The sequence below is a fragment of the Cardiocondyla obscurior genome, linkage group LG25 (genome assembly GCF_019399895.1).
Source record: "Cardiocondyla obscurior isolate alpha-2009 linkage group LG25, Cobs3.1, whole genome shotgun sequence".
NCBI classification, from domain to species: domain Eukaryota; kingdom Metazoa; phylum Arthropoda; class Insecta; order Hymenoptera; family Formicidae; genus Cardiocondyla; species Cardiocondyla obscurior.
The window spans coordinates 2,355,678-2,366,470 of NC_091888.1; the positions used below are offsets into that span (position 1 = coordinate 2,355,678).

A 10,793-nucleotide genomic window follows, 5' to 3' on the forward strand; every position below is an offset into this window, starting at 1 on the left:
ATTCACTTATTAATTCTCTTACAATTAGATTTTCTGAAGAAAACAGGAATATATTTAATCTTTTCTGATTATATCCATCTACTTTTAAAGCCTTGACTTATGAACAACGAAAAGAATTATTGTTAGAGATCGATAAAAGTGGTAATTTACTTAATGATGGGCTAGTGTGGCATAAGATTGTTAATGAAACTGACAATGAGATCAATAATGTGGAAGATATGTTTAAAGTTGCCAAATTTGTTCCTGCAATTCAAAATGAACTACTAAAGTCATTATCATTACCAGTTACTACAGCAACAGTAGAAAGATCGTTCAGCACATTACGAAGGGTAAAAACATGGATTCGTTCTACAATATCTGAATCACGAAGTAGTGGTTTGTGTATGTTAAGCATTCATAGACAAATGATTGCTAATAACCAAGAAAGTTTTATAAATAAAATTATAAACAAATTTGCTGAAAATAAAAGAAAATTAATTTTTCTTTTTGATAAAAATGACGAATAATTTAATTCCGTAAAAAAATGTTATTTTTCAGTTTTAAAGTTTTATTTTCTTTAATTCTTAAAAAATGTTTTTAAATTAAAATTTTAATAAAATATAAAAACAATTAAAAAATTAACAAAAAAAAAATATAAAAATTTTAAAAACATAAAAAAAAACACAAAAACCTTTTTTGATTTACACTTACCTTGTCGCCGTGAGAAAGCTTTAAAACTAAAAAGTGTATAAATATAAGTAATATAACGATATATTTGTCAATCTAGATGTGCCCTCCCCCCCCTAAAAAAATCCTGTGGACGCCCATGCTAATGAGTATACCAAACTTTTGGTAGTTCTGCGTTATCCGCTGCTAGCTGACGACCAGTATGAGCAGGAGCACAACGTTATAGAAAAAGGAGGAATATTTCTATACGGATCGAATTAAAGCTCGTCCATTTCGATATCAATTTTTCGTTGATTAATGTAATTATATTTTACTTTTTTATATTAAAATGTATTATTTCAGAACAAAGTACGTGGTTAAGAACATTACTAGCTTAAATTTTAATTAAATTAATAACTTATTAAGTAGAAGAAATATCGACCATTTACAAAATTTAAAATAACCCTGTAATATTACTAGTGTATAGCGTTAAAAAAAACAAAATAACATAAAGTTCTGATTTTTTAAAAAATATTTTAATATAATACATATACTATAGTAAACATGAACAATAAATAATTATTTGCAAACCTGTCCGTTTCCAACGCATTGTAACAAGTTTCAATGACACTATTATCAGGGGTAACGTAATTTGTAAGTTATCTATCAAAAGTATCATATCATGTCGTACTCGTATAAGAGAACATACGAGTGGAATACCAGAGATAAACGTTATTATGACAAAAATGATATATATTCGAAGATCAGATGTATAACTGTTTGTAACAACTTTATCTATTTTGGGCCATAAACCAACCAATTCCAAACCAAAACGATTCAATTCAACTGCCCACAAAAAATCTGTCAAAAATCAGAAAAGAATTTTATTTAAATAATTTTAGGAATAAAAAATTAAACGCAATGTAAATAATGCATATAACAAAAAATTTGTGCTTTATACATCTAAATAGATAGATAAATAGATAAATGTTTATTGTTCCCTTTGGGATTACAATTTTTTTTCATAACAAATCTTACAAGAGAGCTTCATGAAACACTGATTTTGTTCAAATTCGCAGAGTTTGAAGATTGGTGTTCCCACATTACTCTGGTAAAGTTACTCTTTGCGCCTCTCAAAAATAATGGAATACATTTTTTCTTTGAATTCGTGGGTGAAGGAAATGCTACTTGTACACACCCAAGGCCTAATTTCAGTAGATAGTGTGAGACTCGCCGTAAAGCTGCTATACTGTATTAAAAACTCCACCGCAATTGAGTTTAATAACATAACAAAAAATAATTTCAGGAAGTTACTCTTTCGCGTTCTCATTGCGTACACTGCAAATCCAAGTGTATTTAACACATTTTTTGTGAGTAATTTTAAAATTACACGTTTTTCTACGTTTATGTGTGTTATTTAAACACACGTAAGTGTGTAATAAATTTATTTTAATACAAATTATGTGTTTTACAAAGTTTATGCGTCTTAAAGACGTGTAATAAAGTAAAACACTTTATGCTTAAAACGTTTTAATACATTTTAAATGTGTTTTAAGAGAACATTTTTTTTTATTTACACGTTTGCACAGATAACACGTTTTATTAACACGGTTCATTAACACACGTATGAACACATTTATTACACACAAAAAAATTTTTTCTTTAATTGATGTTGTTACGTCTCCGACTCCGCGTCTCTTTTTTTCGACATATATTAAAATTTTAGTTAAGGGGAAGGTAGACCGTAGTCCATTGTAACAAAAAAAAAGAACTTCAGAGCCTTTCAGAAGACAATTCATAAAACACTAACATATTTCGGGACAAGTTGTTGCGTGAAAGCATAAAAAACATACAACAAATTGTAAACGGGCGCCAACGAAAATCAGACAAAGAATTTGTCTAGACATAATACAAAAAAATCAAAATCTAAAAGGCTCATAAATATTTCAACTTTGATAACCTGTCTGTCACAGGAAAAGAAAAAATAACTTTTTCTTAAAATTGTAATTGCGCATAGATCCTGAGCTTTAGAAAAACCAAGGGCGTGAGAGGCCCGTAATTACCGGAGTATGTGGTGCAGACAAAAGCAATAAAGTCAGGTAACCATACGTCATATGGAAGGTAGAAGTTTCCCCACCATCCTTCGATGGAAATGATAGTAAAATTCTGGAAGGCTCGGAAGAGATAACTCGTTGAGGCGGAGGTGCTTCGTAGGCATATTATTTTCTTAAAACCAATGGATTTCGGGAACTCCTCACCAAAATCTAGAAACTAAGGGCAAAAACTTAGAAGTTTAAGAAAATAGAGAAGGGATGAGGTGCAAATGCCCAATAATTTTAAGATAGGAAAAGTGGAGGAACAAGCTCCGCAAATGAAAGATTAGAATTTCAGAAAAGTGAAAATTCGGGAATAGTCCTCCCCTTTTCCGAGCTTATAAAATCTTGTGTTTTGGCGGAGCACGCTCTCTTGCATCTCAGCTACAGCCGCTAAAGTTTATTTGAAATCGACGTGAGTGTCAGATAGTGCAAGACGAAGCATCTAGTGCAGAAGAAGCATTTAGAAGATCGCCTAAAAAGTAAGTCTCAACGTTTTATAATGTATTCCCGCGAAAATCGATTCCACTAAATATACTATCCAAACCAATTGTTTTTTAATTGCAATCAAAGAGAGAAGGAAATGTCCGAGTCGAGGTTCCGAGGTTTTAATTCTGTTCGTTTGTTCCTGTGATCTGTTAAATGTGTGAGAATGCCTGCTTCCGAATATCGGCCAGGATACGCTGTCGAATAACCAGCAATTTTCGGTGGTTTACGCCGCGAAATACTGTTGGAAATTTGGCGACTGTCCACGGCTAAAGAATCGGCAAGCGATTCTTGCCAAAGATAGATTACGTGGATTCATTCATGGACGAGTCAAAGGCTTCGGAAATCGTCGGTAACGAGTCTCCTTCGCTCCTTTCTTTGTTAACCTTGTAAAAATCCGTTCGAATTAAATTAAAAGTAAATTATGAATTTTAGTGAAATCTTTTAATAAGAAAATCCTTAAGAAGAGCCGGGCGCGAAGAAACAAACAGATCAAGAATCTAAAGGAGCTGGTCCGCCGTTTCTTTATTCAATACTTGCTCGCGGCGGCGCCAAGCGAAGAGGTTTTCGTTTCTCCTGCGCGCAACGAAGAGAGACCGTGGTCTCCTCGTCCGGGCCCTCCGCCATCGTCACCTATCCACGGAGACCCGGAACCTTTGTACGGATATATCCCGCAAGAAGAGATCCCAAGCGTCCCATGCGAAAATTCGGCCGGCGATATCAACCTCTCGAGTCAGTCCATGGAGCCGGGATCGGAACAATTCCGCCCCACGACTCCTTCGTATACTCCGAATTTTTCCCTCATCTCCGAACCACGGTTTCCCGGAGGTGAGCCAAAAGCCTGTTCCTCTCCTCTCTCACCGCCTCTTTTTCCGTTCGAACCTGAGGAAGCCGACTCTCTGGGCGAAGATGAATCCAACTCTCTCCCAGATGTAGACTTCCCCGATCAATCTCCATTTCCCGTCCCGAGTATCGAGGTTCTCGAGGAGCATCCAAAACCGAGAGAAGTTATAAACCTCTCCTGGAGCTCCTATGCAGGGCCTGTACTCCGTGGACAGATCCTGTTTCGGAAAGGGCCATCTCCATCGGCCCTGACCACTTTGAGCCGGAAGAGATCAGGAGGCAGGCAGCTCGGTCTGCTCCTGATTCTCATTTCTTTATCTATTATGCCCCGATGCGACTTATTAATCACGTATTTCCAAGATCCACAGCGAGGGTGGTGGAAATAGAAGAATCACCATGGATTAATTGATACAAACACACACACACACACACGCACGCACGCACGCACGCACGCACACACACACACACACACACACATTTTGTAAATACTCTCTCCTCTTCCGCAATGTTAAATTTACACTTATTTATCCGACTACAACCTTTCTCATTGTGAAGTATCGTATTAAGACGCGATGTATCGTATTTTGTGTTCGTGCCGAATGGCACAACAATGATAAGGATGCTCCGAGAGACAAGGGGCCTGATTCCTCTCGGGGAGTCAGTCGCTTATGGGTAGCGTCTCCGACCCGGTCACATCTGTATCTCGAAATAAATATATCTCTTTATTATTACTTACAAGTACTCGAGTTATTATTCTTATAACCCCAGTAAGGGTAGAACATTACACTCATATTATTTGATTTTTACTGCAAAAACATTAACTTTATTTTTATATTTTAAACAATCCAACTAAATTTTCTAAATTGTTAACTCTGCCATTTATCGTTCAATTTTTTATTTGTAATTTAAATCATTATGTTTAGTATTAAAATTGTTAATTTTGCGTTATTGAAATTATGAGTTAATTATTTCATAATTACCCTGAAATATCCTTCAAAAGCGAACAATCACGCCTGGTTCTATCCCAGAGAATAAGGATTCATTTCCTTTCTCTAAAAAGGAACCACTTACGCGCTCAATCTTAATCTGAAATATTAAATTAAATAATCTGCGCGTAAAATTGCGTGGATTCGAATCTCGAATCCCACGTAAATTCGGTGGTACGACATTTTCTTACTTTACCCACAAATTCCACTCCCGAAGATTCCTTCCAATTAATTAATTAAAGAAAATTAATCTTCTTGACGTAACAATGTGTTTATGTGATTTACGCAAAAAAATTTAAGTTATATATATATATAAAATATATATAAAAGTTAAATATGTATAAATATAATATAAAATATAAAACGTAAAATACTAAGCAAAAAATAAAATATAAAGATGAAAACAATTATTTATTTTTCAGCACAAAATATCTATATGTAAAAGTTTGAAAGTATTTATGTCTTCTTAAGAGAATAAAATAATATTAAGATATTAATATTATTATTTTATTATCTTAAGAAAACTATAATACCTACTTTTAAACTTTTACATAGAAAGAAGTATCCTATTTACACGCAACAAATTACACATTTTAAACTCGTTATTTAGTGTTTTATATTAACACGTATTAAACGCATTTCTATTTTAAACATCTAAAAACGTGTAAAAAGTGCCTCAACGAAAAACACGCATCAAGCGTGTTAAATTAACACACTTGGGATTTGCAATGTACTGACGAACGCATGCGAGGAGATATAAAATATCAGATCGCGGACTAGGCATTGACACTTCATTTCTTATGGCACGTGTTTTCATACATACGCACGCACACATTCATACACTTTTAACAATATCTTTGTATAAATTCTGGCCAGTTTGCTTCTCCCCTCCTCATCTTCTTCGCCTCCTCCTTCTTCTCCTTCTTCTCGCCGGACACTATTAAAAATTAAAATGTGTGTAAAAAGATGCCTGCGTTTGCATCTCATCACACGCACACACACTGACACTGGCGCAAATACACTTAATTAAGTTTCATTTATCAAAGTATTGTTATTAGCATTAATCGTTAATGGACAATCGTCATCATCATCGTTGTATGCCATTGTTTTTTTTTGCGACATCATTGGAAAAATGCTGTTCAAATACCCGTCTTAAATATGTAGCAATTTTGCTCAGCTTGTACGTTCCGTTGGGAACAATAATTTTCGTGTCATTATTATCAAAATATAATTTATTATTGTAGGAAAAGAAAGGAGAACGTGAAAGGACTAACTCGACTTTTAAAGAATAAGTTTAATATCTATGTGCTCGCTAGCAAGTACAAGCTTTGACTGACTTCGTAGAAAGGGACTTCGATTCTTATAGTTTGTCCACTTTTTGATATCTTCTAAAAGTCGGCCCGACAAGCAGAGCGCGGCGATTGATCTCGCACCAATCATCGTCGCTGCCGATGCCAAGATCGCTGTCGCTGCGCCGTCCCTATGTTCTTGCGCCACTTAAGCTTAAACTTTTACATTATTTGATAAGTTTACATTAGGAATCGTGTAATATGTTTCAAAATCTGTCAATCCAAGCTCATATTTATTACCGCCGTTTAAATCCATTGATAAAAAGTAGCTCACCTCGAAGATGCTACTTTTCCCGAAAGCGTTAACGTTAACAACATGTCTGATACTGATTTTTTAAATTGAGTTTTAATCGCTCGTAGAAACCATAGAAACAGTTGCCCACAGTTGGTTTAATTGTAACGTTTGTTAGGGCAAACGATTATATTCGATTCACGTTGTGTCATTACCTAGATATCGTGCAAGTTCCCGTTGTGGTCGAAGATTGCCAAAGCTATCGAAATATGCAGCGTGATTTTCCCTTTTGGCATAGGACACCCAGTGAGTACCAGATCCTTTAGTGTTATTTAAACTCACGATGTCGGTCTCGTTTCAATATACCCTCTCAGCTGGTAAAGCGTTACGTCTGAAAACATCTCTGAAATATGGAATGCGTATGCATTTCGCCAACTGTCGCAATTGTATTATATATCGGTAGTCGTGTTCAGGAATTTTTAACATCGCATCGGCGTTTTTTTTTCTACCATTCTTATTTTTACTCCTTTTCTTAACTCCGTTATCACGTTTGTATGGAGCTAGATAAACTTTATAACCTCCTATGGCATGGTTGTGACGTTTCAATTCTTCAAGTTGGCGCTGCATGGTTTTATTATTATTCGCGGTCTTGACGATTCCTGTGGCACCGCCAGCAAATGAACCGATGATTTCTAGTAAGGGTAGAAGCGGTATAACACTGCCGCGATTCGCTATCGGAAGTATTCGTTTCTTCACTGTTTTTTTTACTGTTTTCTTTTTCGCACGTACGCCCATACCGAGTTTTGTTTTGGTCTTCATCGTGGTTCAAACAATTGTGGTGGCGGTTTTTTTCCTGAAACTTGAATCCTATGCATAAATGCATTGTAGCGCTTTATTGGCGAGAATATTATCAGTCACATAATGTTCAGCGAGATCGTTGCTACGAGCTTAGGCTATGTCGTGTTCTCGACAAACCGCGTCTTACGAATTAATACTTCGAAATTCTCTCGCAAGTCATTTGTTTATTCGAGTTCCCAGATCACAAAACAAGTAGCTTGGTATGTGTGGTTCAACGGGAAATGCACTTATAACGTTGTTTAACAAATCTCGTCCAATTTTCTTAAGTATTTGAGACAAATCTTTTTCAGCGGCACTGAACCGTCGATATGCGTTGGATGATTCAGCAGATTATAATGCTTCAGACACCTACGATATCGTTGAATCTTTAAGTAGGCTCTTAAATGTTCTGGAAACTTATCCCGCAAGTAGTCTTGCTAGTCTATGCTAGTCTATGCTAGTAAAATTGTTGTACCAAAAGAATTTTTAGAATGTAATGAAGTTGCTCAGCGGTTAGGTCACAAATATCGCTGTTGTCCGACAAGAGCAAAAACTTTTTGAATACTAACCATATCGAATATGTGCATCACTATAAATTGGACAGCGTTTGCATCATTCTTGATATATCAAAGGTAGATCGCGGTTTGTACAGCAAAGGATTGAGTTGCGTTATGCGGTATGTGGGACATGCGCCACCAATCAAGTTAATTAATTTTGACAAATTAATATTTGAGAGAAAAAATATGCAGGCATGAAAGCGTGCTTTTAAATTCCATTCGAGGTATTATTTACGATCCATCGAACTGTGGTAAAATGGATGTGTTGATAAATTTGTTGGAAAGTTTACACGGTTTACGGTTTGAAAATGTTTACGTGTATTCGAAATCACTACACAACCAAAATATCAAAACTTTAAAAAAATATTAACACTGATAGATGAAATTGGTTATCATACATATTCTAATAACAGTGACGTCATTCCACCAAGCGATGCTCTTCCAAATTCCATCTTTATTTTTAATGACGTGGCATGTGGTAAATAGAACGTAAGAGAAAACTTTACGATCGATCGGTACGTAAGTGATGACAATTTTGATCTGTTCGGATAATTATATAATGACCAGACCGGACTCGTTATAATTTAAAATAAGATGTAACGCGCGACCGTATTGTTGTTCTAACAGCGAGCGAGGATAAACAATAAAATAAAAATAAAGACGAGCGAGCGTCGACCGAATAAACAAACGCGATAAACATATTATTTATAAAACGGGCTAAAACATGTACAAAATTAGAACCGATAAAAACAAACATTTTTAAATTTAATATGTAAAAACAGAGTAGGGCGTAAAACGAAAGGTCTGGCGCGGGGACATATAAAAGCGGAAAAAACGAGACCGCGCCAGTTCGCCAAATTATCTAGCCACGACGTCACTATTCGACTATTGTACGCGGGGCGATCTCCGGTCAGCAAAGGGCCACACAAGGTTCGCTAGAGCGTTGAGCCTCTTGCTCAACTTTAATAAAAACGGCCGACTTTGAGGAGAACACGGGAAGCGATTATTACACCAGACCAACTTCCTTAAAAATTCCCCGAGAGAGGCCGAGTCGTCGGTGACGACGAAACATGATCTTTGTCAGACGTATGTAAAGATATTGAAGCATCTCATACACGCTAATACGAATTTATTAATTCTGTTCAAACTGGATGGCACAAATATGGAACATGTATACCATGATCATGTAAACACTGACATGTTTTTTAAAAATTTTAGCAATTTGTGTCTTATCTGTTGAAAACAAAAATATGGATTTGAAGTGATTGACAAGGTCAGCGTGATTTCAAATGTCCAATATAGAAATGAATTTAATGAGTTTGCACTATCTTAACGCAATCAGATATCGTTAAAACGTTAATTGGGTAAGCTGTATCACTCGATATGAATGACAGAATAGAACTTAAAAATCGTGTGAAGATAATAAAGCAAATCGTGCAAACAATCGATGCGATTTGCAAAAAGTATCAAGCTCTCAAAACGGGGAGAATGGAAGAGAATATCGCGTTGGAGAAACACTTTAAACTTATTGTCGAACCTTTAAAGCAAATTGTGGAAAACACCGTTGAAAATATCGAAGTCGAATTGGCTACATCGAAGAGTAATTTGTATTTTTTTTTAAAAAAAGAAGGTGTGCTGACGCCAAAACAGAAACAGTTAATCGCCGCGTCTTTGATATCATTATCTGGAGGCGATAATAAATCAACACCAAAACAGTGTAGCAAAAGCCACTAGAAATAGTCAGTCGGATCGACACGACGCCGCGACGACCACCCGTTTGCCTGAGATATTAACACGGTAATGAAAATCCGCAGCGTGTAACCGGACCGACCATCCGCTAGCCGCGTGTGATCGGGATGAACATCCGCCCGTACCGCGCACCGCTACGAAAGAAACCCGGGAGGGGGTTTTCCTCTCTTTCGGGCCCTTGGGTATATAAGCCGGCTCAAACAAGAGTCGACACCTTATTCCAGGGTGGATAAACTTTCACCGTTTGACTGAGGACGGAAATTCGATTAGTTTATAATGCAGGGGAGCATAAAATAGAGGCAGCAACATCGACCGCCATATTGAAATGGTGTAGCTGTTTCACAAAAGTAGTGCTCTTCCTGTATCTTCCTGCTCATTTAATTTGCTAGTGTTTGTGCACGTTTGTGTATGTTAGCTATGCATGTGGCGGCAACAAGCAGCAAAACACGTAGAAAACTTGAAACAACCGTAAATCCCTGGGTCTCAAATATCGGGCCAGCGGTAAATGTCCGAGTATGCTCACCGGGAAAACAGGATTCGAGATAGAATTTTATATAATAAGGCCCGTAAATGTACCGAGACTAAGTGAACAATTAATTGAGTATTTATTTAATTAAGCAATAACAATTAGACGAACGCGTAACTGAGACGTCGCCGAATAGAACAATCAAATAACAGAATTTAATAGTGCAACGGTATCGCGGAGACCGTAACGTTTCTGCGTCGGATCGATACGGCGGTTATCGATACGCGGATCTTCGGTAGGCGAGCCGATACAATACTTTCGGCAGCCGCCTAGCTAACGCTCTAATAGATCGCGGGGCTAGTCGTGCGAATCTTACCCGCGGTCGCGAGTCTATGCGTAGTTTCGCTCACGTACGAAACGCGGGACGCGATGGGCGCGAGATGTCGAAGATCGCGACGCGAACGCGGTTTGGAACAGATTAGGATGAAGCACCTATTCGGTGTTGCAGTAGCCGAGAGTGCTCGGCCGAGACGGAGATCTCTCCACCCCA

The 10,793-nt window shown here is 36.9% G+C and overlaps 1 protein-coding gene across 1 annotated transcript in view; it reads right to left on the bottom strand.

The window, feature by feature from the left end:
- LOC139111719 (odorant receptor 13a-like) overlaps nt 1-1,440 on the bottom strand; it is a 113,830-nt gene extending 112,390 nt beyond the window's left edge. Inside the window, exon 1 of the mRNA XM_070672189.1 lies at nt 1,237-1,440. Coding sequence (XP_070528290.1) covers nt 1,237-1,324 — 88 coding nt within the window. The 5' untranslated portion in view covers nt 1,325-1,440. The remainder of the gene's footprint in view (nt 1-1,236) is intronic.
- Between the last annotated feature and the right edge of the window lie 9,353 nt (nt 1,441-10,793).